This window comes from Erithacus rubecula (assembly GCF_903797595.1).
Source record: "Erithacus rubecula genome assembly, chromosome: 14".
In the NCBI taxonomy this organism is placed as follows: domain Eukaryota; kingdom Metazoa; phylum Chordata; class Aves; order Passeriformes; family Muscicapidae; genus Erithacus; species Erithacus rubecula.
In genome coordinates, this window is record NC_136666.1 from 2,931,793 (window position 1) to 2,945,122 (window position 13,330).

At 53.1% G+C, this 13,330-nt stretch overlaps 1 protein-coding gene across 1 annotated transcript; it reads left to right on the forward strand.

Moving 5' to 3' along the window:
• Nucleotides 1–1,346: 1,346 nt before the first annotated feature.
• On the forward strand, nt 1,347–13,188 carry SNX1 (sorting nexin 1). Its single transcript, XM_079317945.1, has 15 exons — nt 1,347–1,522; nt 4,471–4,573; nt 5,393–5,523; nt 6,055–6,121; nt 7,180–7,223; nt 8,142–8,283; nt 8,743–8,821; nt 9,073–9,148; nt 9,833–9,946; nt 10,070–10,163; nt 11,015–11,220; nt 11,807–11,950; nt 12,247–12,327; nt 12,596–12,667; nt 12,775–13,188. The coding sequence occupies exons 1-15, from the start codon at nt 1,391–1,393 to the stop codon at nt 12,823–12,825; spliced, it is 1,536 nt and encodes a 511-aa protein (XP_079174071.1). The 5' UTR covers nt 1,347–1,390; the 3' UTR covers nt 12,826–13,188.
• Nucleotides 13,189–13,330: the final 142 nt, after the last annotated feature.

A 13,330-nucleotide genomic window follows, 5' to 3' on the forward strand; every position in this document is an offset into this window, starting at 1 on the left:
TCTCCCACAGCCACGTGGCTCATAGCACCCAGTGCTTCCCACCTGGAGAAACAGACCCTCTCTATGAGGCAGCACCCAGGAATGAATCCTACTGAGGGGTGCCTTGCTGGTCAAGGACCCCCAGACCTCTCATCTGCATCTGGATGTTCTCACTTAATCTGGATCTGATGGAAGTCTAGGGTGTTTCATCTGCCCTGCAGCTCCTGATGCTCTCCTAAGAGGGTCATTGGCCCCACAGGACAGTGGTGACCCATATGGGCTGTCACTGTCTTGGGGGAGAAGGGTGTATGGGGCTCACTCTGGAATGTTTTGAGGTGTATAGAGCTCATCCACTGCTGTTTTGGGTGTTGAATGGGGTTAATCCTGAAACATCTTCAAGGTGTGTGTCTCATCCTGGCATGTCTTGGGGGGTGTGCACAGGGCTTATCTGGGGATGTCTTGTGGGAGTATGGGGTTAATCCTGGGATGTCTTAAGGTCATGGTCCTCAGCCTGGGATGTCTTGAAGTTATGGTGCTCATCCTGGGAGGTTTTGGTAGGTGTGTGGGGTTAATCCTGAGGCATCTGCAGGGTATGGGGCTTGTCATGGGATGTTCTGGACTACCTCCAGGGTATGAGGCTTACGTAGGGATGTTTTCGGTGGTACAGGACTTACCTTGAGATGCTTTGAGGGGTATGGGTCTCATTCTGAGCTATCTTGGTGGCGTATAGGGTGCATTATGGGCATTTTTAAGGTCTAAGGCTCATTTTGCAAAATCTTGTGGGAATAGGATGCATCCTGGGATGACTTAAATGGCTTAGGGCTTATCCTGGGATGTCTTGGTGGTGTGTGGGTTGCATCCTGTGACATCATCGGGGTCTGGGACTTATCCTGGAACATCTTGGGAGCGAATATGGTTCATCCTGGGACGTCTTCAAGGTATGTGGCCCGTCATGCGATGTTTGGAGTGGTGTAGGGTCATTCTGGGGTGTCTTGGAGTGGGTACGGGTTTCCCGCTGGGGTATCTCTATGTTGTTTTTAGGGTGTGCAGGGCTCATCCTGGGATGATTTTTCGAGGGGGAAGGGGTTCAACCTGGAGTGTTCTGGGCAATGCGGGCTTGCTCCCCGGGCCGTCCGGCACCGCAGGCGCCTCGGCCGGGTCGCTGAGGGGACACGGCGCCCTGGGCTGCACCACTTCTCCCAAGGGGAGGGAGCTCCACAATGGTACCCCCCGTTCCCATGGCGACGACGCGGCGCCTGCCCGCACCTGTCATTGGCTGTCGCTGCCGGCAGGGGCGGGGCCGGCTGAGGCGCTGCCCAATCCGCTGTCCGCCCTCAGCCGCGGCCCCGCCCCGCGGGTCAGGGCGTGGCGGGCGCTTCCGGCGCGGCGGGCGCGGGCGGAAGCGGCGGCGATGGCGTCGGGCGGCAGCCGTGGGTCCCGTTCGCCCTCCCCGTCCGAGCGCCGCCCGCCGCCCTTCCCCGAACAGCGCGGGCTGGGGCCGCCCGACAGCGACTCGGAGGGCGAGGACATCTTCACCGGCGGAGTGAGTGAGCCCGCTGCGGGGCCGGGCCTGTGTGCGAGGGGCTGCCCGGGGAATCCTCTGGGCTTGGTTACTATAGTACGAAACGCCCCCAAATCCCCCAGAATAAAGGGGCGGGGTGATGCCTCTGGACTCGTGCCCCTTCAGGGGGAGCCTCGTAGGAGAGGGAGCCGCGGGGCCGGATGGGGGGTCATACAGTGGCTCCCGTGGCTGTGGGATTAAGAAAAAAATGAAGCGGCTCGGCTGCTCCCCGTTTCCCCGGGGCTGTAGCCTCTCCGTTCCTGCAGAGCTGCTGCCTAAAGCCGGGCTGGATGGACTTGGGGCAGCCTGCTCTGCCCGCCCATGGCAGGTGTGGGCTCCCAGGCCCCTCACGGCCATCCTGCAGTGGCAGCCACAGCTCTGCTGCGTGGCTTGTGAGGCTTCACTAGGAGAAGCAGCCCCATCTGCTTTCTCCCAGCATCATCAGCTCTGGTCCCCTCAACACCACGAGGGTGCTGTATGGCTGCCATGGTACCTTCAGGGTGGTGTGGAGGGTGAGGTGTCAGCAGATATCCAGGATCCCCTGCTCACTAGGGCTCTGTAGGGTTTGGAAGCTACTTGTTCAGCAAACCATGCCCAAATCCATGCTGAAGGTAGAGGTGTGAAGTGTGTCAGTGTCTTTCCTTGTTTCCAGCAGTCTCCTGTGCAGGAAGTGTAGGTTGCTGAAGGCTGTTGACAGTAACTCGTGCTGGCGTTGTCCCGGGTTTGCTCCAGGCAGTGACCAGCAGGCAGGAGGGGAGGTAAAACACTGACTGGTGCTTTCCCAAGCTGAATCCTCCCAGTCAGCCACTGGCCTCTGGTCCTTGGGATCAGCATCTTCCTGGAGTGAGTATCTCAGCTAGAGGGGCTGCAGAAGCTCTTCCAGCAGTCTGAAGGCTGGAATGCTGTGAGGTGGATTCCCTGAGCTACAGGAGTCTCTGCCTACCTCACCTAGACTTTTTCCAGCCTGCCTGATCCAGCTGGCAGTGCAGGAGTTGGTGTCTGTGGCAGGAAGTTCTCCAGGAATATTCTGCAATTTTCTAGCCTAGGGAGGCCTTGAGCAGGAGATTATGGCCATGTGAACCTGCCAGGAATGATCTGGCCAAGCTTCTCCTGCCACAGACACAAAGTTGGAGCCTGTCTCTGCCCTGCTTCTGGTGCAGCCCTTGCCTGGTGTCTGTGAGCTGTGCTTGTGTTTCCCCTGTGCAGCAGGTGACTGGGGGAATGTGGATAGACTGTGACCTTGTGAGGATGAAACTCGCACTGCTCTGGTCAAAAACAACAGCTGGGTTGTATGTTTGGAAATTGGGGAAAGTTCAGCCCTGGGCCTTGCAGGAGGAAGGTGCTGGTACCTGTGTCAGGGAGCAGGTCCTGGAGATGGTCTGGAGCTTCACAGGACCTTTGGTGAAGAATCAGAGGATGGAGGAGGCAGCTTAATGGCTTGTAGCCCCACCAAGAGGGGTGAGCACTGAGTTCAGTGGGATTTCATGAGAATCACATATCCCTGTGCTGGAAGGGGAGGCTGGTGAGCCACAGCAGCTTATCAGGTGTTTGGTTTTGTTGTGGAAGCCACTGTCATATCTAATACGTGACTGTTCTTGTGACCTGGTGGCTTTGCTTGTCTCTGCCCTTGAATGTTAGGAAAACACTTTCTGGGAAGCAAGGGAGGCAGGTCCCCCTGGCTGCTGGTGTTCAGGTAGCTCAGCAGCACCTGGGCATTGCCAGCAGGGAAGTGTTTGGATCAGACCTGTGTGGAACCAGACATGGACCTCATCTGTCTGTTGGCAGAGGGTGGATCCCTGTGTGACCACAGCCCTTTCTAGGGATGGCCCCAAGGATCAGCTCTTCCCAAACAAGTTCTGTTTCCCTGTGGTGAGTGTCAGGCTGGCACGAAGGGACCTCTGCCTGCACATGTGATGTAGGGTAGTGCTGAATCCAGCCCCAGGGCTGACTGGTGTCATGTCATGGGCTGATCTAACAAGGTCACAGCTCCTCTGCAGCAGCAGATGGAGAAGTAGGAACAGGGCGTGGTGCTCTCATGTCTGAGGAGCTAAATTTAAGGCAAACTGGGAAGCACTTGTGGTAGAAAACCCCAACTGCACAATGGGGTTCTTTATGAGCCTAAAGATTTCCTGGGGAAGTAGAGGAGCTGTATGAACCCTTTCCTCATAGGTCACCACTGGTACCAGTTGTCTTGTTGTCTTGGACACTGGTCTGAAGGGGGCCTGGGGGGATGTTTGGCATAGAGACTCTGTTCCCCTCTCTCCATCACTAACAAACATAACTCGTGCCTTTAACTACTGTTATTCAAGCTGGGAACAGTTCCTCCTCTAGGAAAACATCCTAAAATTCAGGAGCTCTTGCCATCAAGTGAGTGTTCTGATGGCTGTTTTGTTTTTACCACCTGAAGACATGAGCCCACCTCAAAGAAAAGCTGTCTCAGCACAGCTTCTCTCCTTCAGGAGTGGCATGATCAGATGATTCTTCCTTGCTGGAGAGAGTGCTGAGGAGCTGCTGGTTCTGAGTCTCTAATAGAGCTCCATTTACTGCCCATCAAAGACCTGTTCTGTTCTCTGCTGGGACCTGCAGAATAGCACTTGCTGTCCCCTTCTTCCTTGGGATATCTGTCTGCCTGCAAAACAAGGGAGGGTTTGTGATGCAGGTGTCTGTAACAGGAATGCTGGAGCAGCTCTGTCTTCTGGTGGGGAGGACTGGTTGGCATAAAAGCTCTTGGGTGGGCTGTCCTCTTGTTCTTTCTGGGTGGAAACTGGCTCCAGAGTTCAGTGTGACACTTGTTGTCCTTAAAGTGGCAGAAGGGGTGATGCTGAAGGGTGAGCAGAAAGGCACAGGGTGGTGGACAGGGGAAGTGACGTGTGTGCTCCTCCATCCCTCAGTGTAAATGACCAGTTTTTGACCTTTTAATCCTCTCACAGAGCAACTCCCCAGCCCCAAAAGCAGAATCTCCTCTCCCTGTGAGCAGCTCCTCCAAAGAGAATGGAGTTCATGTGGAGCAGGATGATCAGGATCTGTTTGCAGGTGAGTCTGTGTGTGCTGGGCCACTTTCAGCTCCAGTCCTGGAGTGACAGTCCTAAAATACCCATAAAAAAAAGCAGATCATAAGTCCTTATCTCAAGCCCATGTTTGATTCTGCTTGTTCTGGCGTTGTGTTTGGGGTCTCTAGGATAATCCTGCCACAGGACTGTCTGGGAGCTGAAGAGGATTAAAATGAGGGTTGCTTTTGTTGCCTTAAGCACTGAGGTGGTGAGTGTCTCCTCAGAGTTAAAGTATTTTCCTTCTCCACCTTCTCCTGACTCCAAGCTGGTGGAAGAAGCATCTCTAGTAGAGACCTGGCTGTTCCCAAGGAACAGGAAACACAGCCCCCCTCAGCAGGGGAAAATGAGGAGGGTCATGGCATGATGGGCTGAGAGTCAGTTCTAGATACTTCTGCTAAGAGGTGGAAATGTTTACATCCTCCAGGTGGAGAAGTGACCTGGGAAGGAGCCTTCCTCCCAGGCTGGCTCATGTACCAGCTAAGATCTGTGTGGCTTTAGCTCCAGGGTGCAGCTCCTCTAGCACACACCAAAGAGGGGATCAGTGACAGCTCATGCCTGGATCCTTCTGGAATAAGAGACTGGATTAGCATTCTCCAGCAGGATTGATCAAATGCTCTTGCTGCAGTGAGGGTGCTTTGTTGTGCTCTTCCCAGTGTCCAATGCTTACAGGTGTCCTCCCTATGGATTTCTTTGCTAATTAAGACTAATGTTACTCCCTAGATCCCATGAATCAGAGAATATTGCAGTTGCCTTTCCAGAAATCCCAAGAGAGAGGCTGACCCTTGCAAACTTCTTTTGACAGATGCCACTGTGGAGCTGTCCCTTGACAACACTCAGAACAACCAGAAGGAGGTGGCCAAAGCATCCAATCCTTTGCCCTCATTAGACATAGCAGCAAGTTCTTCTAGAAACCTTTCAAAGAGCTATGAGGAGGTGAGAATTGCTCTTCCAAACTGTCCTGCAAGTTTTAAACTGTCTTTGGCAGGAACCTCTCTATGTACTCAGTTGTAAACACAAATCTTAAATGATATAATTAATATATAATTGCTTTATTGAATGTCCTAATTTGTATCTCAGGCCATCAGTATGAGACTGATACTGCAGGAGTGGGGCTCAGGTCAGCCTGAGGTATTCCTGCTCGTGTGGATGTCCAGATTGCTTCCAGAACTATAATAGTGGTGGATCTGGAGGAGGGCTCAAGCTGTGAATTGGAGCTCTGAAGTTTATTCTTGGGGCTGAGCAGTTTGTTCATCAGTCTGGGCAAATGGTGGAATGACAAACCCAGTTTGGGATCCTTGCCTGGACATGATGAGGAGCTGGGAGGCTTTATGGAATGGTCCTGGCCAGACTAAGGTGCTAGAGGTGTCCTGGCAAGGGGGACAAGCTCACCATAATGGTTTAGGGTGGGTTGGACCATGGTTTCCTGGTTTTCACTTGCTGTCCCTGTGTGTTTTCTCCAAACAGCTGGAAGAAGAGGAGCAGGAAGATAAATTTGACCTGACTGTGGGAGTGAGTGACCCGGAGAAAGTTGGTGAGTTACTATCCTGCACTGTGAGAGGTTTAGGGGAACCAGGCTTGGCCTTGCAGCTCTGGCCTCTGGGCTTTCTCTAGGCACAAACCTGATCCTTGAATAACACCTCCAAGGCTTCCTCTGGTCCCTTAAAGAAATGATACTGTACAAAGCCTAGGGTGAGAACAAGCAAGGCAGGGGCAGGTTCTAGAAAGCCCAGAGCCAGGTTTTTGGGATTCTTGGTGCCTGGCACTGTGGTGACCAGCTTGGCATGACCTGCAGGCAGCACTGCCCTGTGTGGAGCTGGCATGGGGAGAGCACAATTCCCTTAACCTGAAACTGAGTGTATTATTTCATGCTGTGGTACATTCCCTGGAAGCTGGGCTTGCCAGGGCAACAACTCTGGCTTCAAAATGAGAAGCAAGAGGGTTTCTGTGTATTGAAAGAGGGGGCAGAGCATTGTGACAGCCACGTGGAAGTTCCTGCAGTGCAGAAAACCCAAGGTAACAGCTGATCCCAGCCAGCAGAGCAGCCTCATGAGTGGCAGCTCCCCATTCCATGGCTTGTGATCTCTGGAGCTGGGAGGTGTAAATCAGATGTATCTTAAGAGTAGCAGAGGAGCTGGGAGGATGCCCTTCAGATGAACTGCCAGGTGAACAAGGGGATTTCTGTGTGAGCTGGAGCAAACTGCCTGCAGTGTTCCAGGACCCAGCCCCATCCAGCCTGACTTGCATCCTGTGAATAGACTGTTTCATGTGCCCCACAGCCTCCCAGTTGTTGGGGTCAGAGCAGATGTGTGGAGCCAGCCCAGACGCTGCTGGCACAACAAGTGCCCAATTATCAGGGCTGGCTCCTGTAGGAAGTGTGGGGAGGCATAAGCAGGTTGGGCTGCTGGGCAGTAGTCCAGGGCCAGGCAGTGGGATGCTGCCTCTGATTTTGCAGGAAGATCCAGGGCTCCATCAGACCCAAAATCAGGATCACCAAGTCAGGAAAAGGTCAGGAGCCTTGTGCTTTGTGTTCAGGGAATAGTGGAATGTGCTAATGCTGTGATCCCAACACCTCGTTTCTGTTTTCTGTAGGGGATGGCATGAATGCCTATGTAGCCTACAAAGTGTCAACACAGGTATGTCTAATTTTCCATTATTTTTCCATGCTTAAAGGCAACTGAACTGTATGTCTGTAGCCAAGCCAGCAGTGACCTAAATGAACAGGAGGCCTGAATGCCTCACTCTGTGGATTCAGAAGTTATAATCCACAAAGGATGAGCCTAGCTGAGGAATAGGGTTGGAATTCATTTGAAAGGAGACTGGCTTTATTTTCACAGCCAGTTACCTTTTTGCAGCCTTGGCTGATAGGGATGCTCAGCATTGGAGGGAGCAGCAGGAATGACATCCACTGGGAGAGTTCCTGAGCCCAGGGCTGCTGCTGAAGGTTCTGTGCCAGCGAGAACATCAGATAGAGCTGATGTGAGCTCAAAGCTCTCTGCAGAGCTGCTGCTGTATTGCATTCACATCAGAACCTGTTCCCCTCAATTTCCATGAGAAATGCAGCTGCTGGAGTGCTTTGGAGTCCTGGACTGGACTCTAGAAAGTTGCTCCAACTCCCTGTACCATGGCTGCTGGGCTACAGGCAACTTGTGGTCTGAAGAAGAGACAAGAGACTTGTTATCCTTAAATCCTGCTCTGCAAACTCAGTCCAAAGCAATGGTGGCCCCTGTAGTCTTTAGGTGACCTGAGGGGTGTGTCCCTGTTCCTGTGTGGAGCAGGGATGATGGGATTAGACAGTGGGCAGGGCTTACTAAGCAGCCCACGCTGCAGGAACAGCTGCTCATTATTTAAAGCCATTAATGCTGCTGCTGGCTCCAAGGAGAGCCCAGCTGGGAGGGAAACTCTGGAAAACCTGGGCCAAAACTTGTTCTGTTCACCGCTGACATCTTGCAGAGCTGGTGCTGTCCCACTTCATCCCAGAGGTGCCAGCAGACAGAGCTGGCAGGGCCAGGCTTTCCTGGGGGAGTGTGACCCGAGTGTCCTCTCTTCCCCAGACCAGCATGCCGATGTTTAGGAGCAAGCAGTTCTCAGTCAAAAGGAGGTTCAGTGACTTCCTGGGGCTCTATGAGAAGCTGTCGGAGAAACACGCCCAGAATGGGTTCATTGTCCCTCCACCGCCCGAGAAGAGCCTCATAGGTGAGTGAGGAGCTGCACAGCACCAGTGCTGGTCCTTCACAGCTCTTGTGAGTCCTTCTGTGGTGAGCTCTTTGTCTGAGGACTGGCCTACAGCAGTCTCAGAGCTGACAGGTAAGCTGCAGAGTAGACAGGGAAAATAATCTGGGTTCTATGTCACAGACAAAGCTCTAGCTCCATACTTGGAGCTCTGGACTTAAATCCTTGATGGAGTTCACAGATGCCTCCCCACTTGCTTGGTGAAGAATAAAACCTCTGTGGTGTTACTGAATTGCTGTTCACTTGAGTCCAGCCCATTGCTTTGCCTCTTTCCTGAATGCTCATTCCTTGAGTATGAGCAGTTTTCAAATTCCTGTTGTAAGATTCCTCTCCTCCACTGTCACCCTGATAGTCTGTAATAAACCATTTTGCCTTGTGTGTAGATTTTAGAGCAGCTCATTCAATCACATCTTTCTGTGCTAGGCATGACCAAAGTGAAAGTTGGGAAAGAAGATTCCTCCTCTGCAGAGTTCCTAGAAAAACGTCGGGCTGCTCTAGAGAGGTATGACCCTATTGGCTGTCCCTGAGCTGAGTGAGGGACCTCAGAGAAGTCTGGCAGGTCTAATCTTCATGCTAGCATCACCAAATTCTCCAGGATTATAGGAAAACTGGTGGATGAATTGGAACAGTTGTTGGCTCTGATTTCCAGCTCCCCAGCTGCTGTTCTGGAGTAAATACCAAGTGTGTGGCTGTGATGGCTCAGAGCTGGATTTGCTACAGCCAGAGTCACTCCTGGAGTTGTTCCTCCCACAGGTACCTACGGAGAGTGGTCAGCCATCCAACCATGCTGCAGGACCCGGATGTCAGGGAGTTCTTGGAGAAGGAGGAGGTCAGTAGTGTGGAGTAAGGTATCCTTGGAAACACTGGAGGAAATGGTGCTTGAGCAGCTAATGAGATGGGATCCCACAAAGCTCAGCAGGATGTAGCAGAACCCTGTAAGAGTGAGCACTGATGTTGACACCAGGTGCCCACCAAAGCTGATGAACCATCCCCTCAGCTGGATGTGAGGGAGAAAATAAACAAAAGGCTTTTGGGTTGAGGTAAGGGCAGGGAGAAATAACACAGCAGTTACCTCATGGGCAAAACAGAGTCATGGAATGGCTTGGGCTGAAAAGGATTTTAAAAAGCCCATCTCATTTCATTCCACTCCCTGCCATGGGCAGGAACACCTTCCACTATCCCAGTATCCAAGCCTCATCCACTGCCCTTGGATACTTCCAGGGATGGAGGAGCCACAGCTTCTCTGGGAAACCTGTGCCAGAGCTGCATCACCCTCACAGCCAAGAATTTCTTCCCAGTATCCCATCTGTCCCTGCCTTCTGGCAGGATAGGCCACCTATCCTATCACTCCAGGCCATGCTTAGAGTGCCTCTCCAGCTCCTCTGGAGCTCCTTTAGGCACTCATTGGGGCTCTAAGGTCTCCCCAGAGCCTTTTCTTCTCCAGGTGAAACACCCCCAGCTCTCCAGCCTGGCTCCATCTCCTATACCAAAACAAACTTCTGTTCCTTTCCAGCTCCCAAGAGCAGTAGGAACCCAGACCTTGAGTGGAGCAGGAATAATGAAGATGTTCAACAAAGCTACGGATGCTGTCAGTAAAATGACCATCAAGATGAATGAATCGGACATTGTAAGTGCTGGCACTCAGGGTTGTCCCTGTCCTTGCTCTGGAGCCACGTGCTCTTCCCAGCTCCAGCTCTGGGTCAGGGAAAGCCCCAGCTGTGGGCATGAGCTGTGCCTTTGCCCATTGCAGTGGTTCGAGGAGAAGCTGCAGGAGGTGGAGTGCGAGGACCAGCGGCTGCGCAAGCTGCACGCTGTGGTGGAGACGCTGGTCAACCACCGCAAAGGTGACCATCAGCACGGGGCTGGGACAGTGCCTAAAGGACTCTGTCTCTTCCTCTTGGGACACAGATGTGAAATGGTCACTCCAGTTCTTCTGTCCAGCTCCACAAGCTTGGGATGGTAGTGTGGAAGGGATCCTGTGGGATCATAGAATCCCAGGATGGCTTGGAGGACTGAAGGGACCTTAAAGTCCATCTCATTTCACGCCCCTACCCACCCCTGCTATGGGCAGGGACACCTTCCATTATCCCAGGTTGCTCCAAGCCCCATCCAACCTGGCCTTGGACATTTCCAGGGATGGGGCAGCCACAGCTTGTCTGAGCAACCTGTGCCCATGCCTCAGTTCCCTCACAGGAAAGAATTCCTTCCCAATATCCCATTTATCCTGCCCTGTGTCACTGGGAAGTCATTTCCCCTTGTCCTGTTCCTCCATCCCTGTCCCAAGTCCTTTTCCAGCTCTCTCAGAGCCCCATTAGGCACTGGTAGGGGTTCTGAGGTCTCCCTGGAACCTTCTCTTCTCCAGCCTGTTCAACCTTAATTCCCTTAGCCTATCCTCATGGGACTGAAGGCTGCTGTAGCAAACCCGAGCAGAGATGACCTTATTCCTTCTGAAACATCCTCTGGGGTTAGGGGTGTTTTCCTTCCTGTGCATGTTTTGACCGACTTCTGCAAAACTATGCCTGTCCTCCCACTTGGCTGCTTCCCTTCTCATGGCTGGAAGCTGCTAGCTCTGGCTGAGCCAGTGCTGGCTCTTCCAGCTGGTATCTCCTGGAGCCATAGAAAGGCAGCTCCAAGGGCTGAACGTGGGGATCTCCTGGGGCAGCCAGGCCCATCTGACCCTCGTCTTGTTCCCCAGAGCTGGCACTGAACACTGCCCAGTTTGCCAAGAGTCTGGCCATGCTGGGGAGCTCAGAGGATAACACAGCCCTGTCCCGGGCATTGTCCCAGCTGGCTGAGGTGGAGGAGAAGATTGAGCAACTGCACCATGAACAGGCTAACAATGACTTCTTCCTCCTGGCTGAGCTCCTGGGGGACTACATCCGCCTGCTCTCGGTTGTGAAGGTAAGGTCTCCTTTGCTCTTGCTCCTCAGACACATCTGAGGCTTAGGGATGCCAGGAGGTCTTCCAAACTCAAGCACAGGACATAGCAGAGGGTATGCAGGGCATGGTCTCTTCAGGCAGAGGGAAAACTTGCTGGTTGTCCAGGTGTGCACTGGTTAGGTTGGAAAATGGTTGTAGGTGAGGCCTGGCTGCTGTTCTCCAGAGGGGATGTGGAGCAAGTTCATGGTTTGTGGGTGACCCCAGCTCTTCCAGAGGTGAAGGCTGAAGCTGTAAGCTGGTAACCTGACCTGCTAAGTGCCTGCTGCAGCAGAGCCTAAGTCCTGATGCTCCTGAGCTTGGCCATCAAGTCCACACAGCCCATTTGGTGCACTGGGAAGAAGCAAATCCATGAGAGTAGCAAGTCCAGCAGGCTGATCCCTTCCTGCCCTAAACACATCCTGCTACAGAGGCCAGAACACCATATCCTTGGTCCACTGGTCCATATGGGACCCATTCTGTACTGTGGCTCAGCTTTGGTCCAGGATTTCCAGTCTCCCCTTGGTGAGGGTTGCCTTGTCAGGAGCCCTCTGCCTCTCCTTCCCTGCAGGGAGCCTTTGACCAGCGCATGAGGACCTGGCAGCGGTGGCAGGATGCCCAGACCATGCTCCAGAAGAAGAGGGAGATGGAGGCCAGGCTGCTGTGGGCAAACAAACCTGACAAGCTGCAGCAGGCCAAGGATGAGATTTCAGAGGTAGGGAATGGAGTGTGGGGTCTCTGCTCTGTTACTGCCCTTCATGCTCCAGTGGGGGACCCTCTGGGCTGGGGCACACCTCCTGAGCAGGAGGGACAGCTGCCTGGCCATGCTGCAGGAGGGGCTGCTCCTGGTCCTGCCTCCTGTGCCCTCCATCTCAGGGTGGTGACAAGGGCTGGAGAGCTGAGCTCTGCTCCATCAGCACCTCTCACATGTACAGCTGTGGCTCCAGCCCCCCGTGGAGAGGGGGCAGGAGTTCCTTCTGCTGCCCCCAGCCTGCACTTCTGTCTCTGCAGTGGGAGTCCCGGGTGACACAGTACGAAAGGGACTTTGAGCGGATTTCTGCTGTCATCCGTAAGGAAGTGATACGGTTTGAGGTATGTTTGGGGCTGACCTGGGCTCCTGCCCTCCTCCTGGCACAGCAGCATCCCTAAATCCCAGTGTGGGTGAGCTGGGGGATCGCTGAGGGGCTAAGAGGGGCTTCCCCACAGGGAATTCATTAAAATGAAGCTGGGTGGGCAAAGATCCTCAGTGTCTGGGGTGGGACCTCAGGAGGAACAGGAAAATCCTGGTGGTTTCTCCTTCCCCCTCCCAAAATCTGGAGGGTTTTGGTGGTTGGTCCAGCCTAATGCCCATCTCTTGCAGAAAGAGAAATCTAAGGACTTCAGAAACCACGTCACAAAATACCTTGAGACGTTATTAAACTCTCAGCAACAGGTGAGTGGCCCTAAATTCAGGCCAAGCTTGTGACTCTCTCAAGCATGACCCTCTGCACTGCAGCTCCATCCTGAAAGCTCCTGACTCTCTCCCTCTCCTCCCTGCAGCTGGTGAAGTACTGGGAAGCGTTCCTGCCCGAAGCCAAGGCCATTTCTTAATTGGACTGAGAAAGCAAACCTGAATTTTGCCTTTTTTTTTTTTTTTTTTTTTTTTTTTGTTCCTTTTTATATATACACTATACCTCCTCCTCTTTTCCACGTGCTGGAGCTGGTAGAGGTGTCACCCCCAGATGAGCAGCTTGCGAGCCAGTAACTCTTCTAACTGTATATTTTTCATTTAGCAACATATATTTTCTTACTGAAGAAAAACTAGTTTCCTGCTTCCAGACCAGACCCGCAGCCAGGGGGATTAATGAGATCTGGCAAATATCTATTTTTCAGGCTGGGTTTTAAGGCTCTAATGAATTATCTTACTCCTGCAGTGCCATTAAAGTTCTGTAATAAAACTTCTATCAGGGCAAACAGGCTCTGGGTGTTGGTGGTGGCAGTGGGGAGGGGTAACGGTGCATCCCGTGGAGAATGAGGGAAGCAGACGAGCCTCCCCCGTGTTGTGACAGGACAGAGGTGACCTTGGACACCACTCTGGCCACTTGTCCCCGCTCTT

Bases quoted from the DNA above. Each gene is read 5' to 3' on its own strand.
- SNX1 (XM_079317945.1), top strand. From the start codon at position 1,391: ATGGCGTCGGGCGGCAGCCGTGGGTCCCGTTCGCCCTCCCCGTCCGAG. The intron at 7,224-8,141 runs GTATGTCTAATT...TCTCTTCCCCAG, and splicing joins CCTACAAAGTGTCAACACAG to ACCAGCATGCCGATGTTTAG. The intron at 10,164-11,014 runs GTGACCATCAGC...CTTGTTCCCCAG, and splicing joins GCTGGTCAACCACCGCAAAG to AGCTGGCACTGAACACTGCC.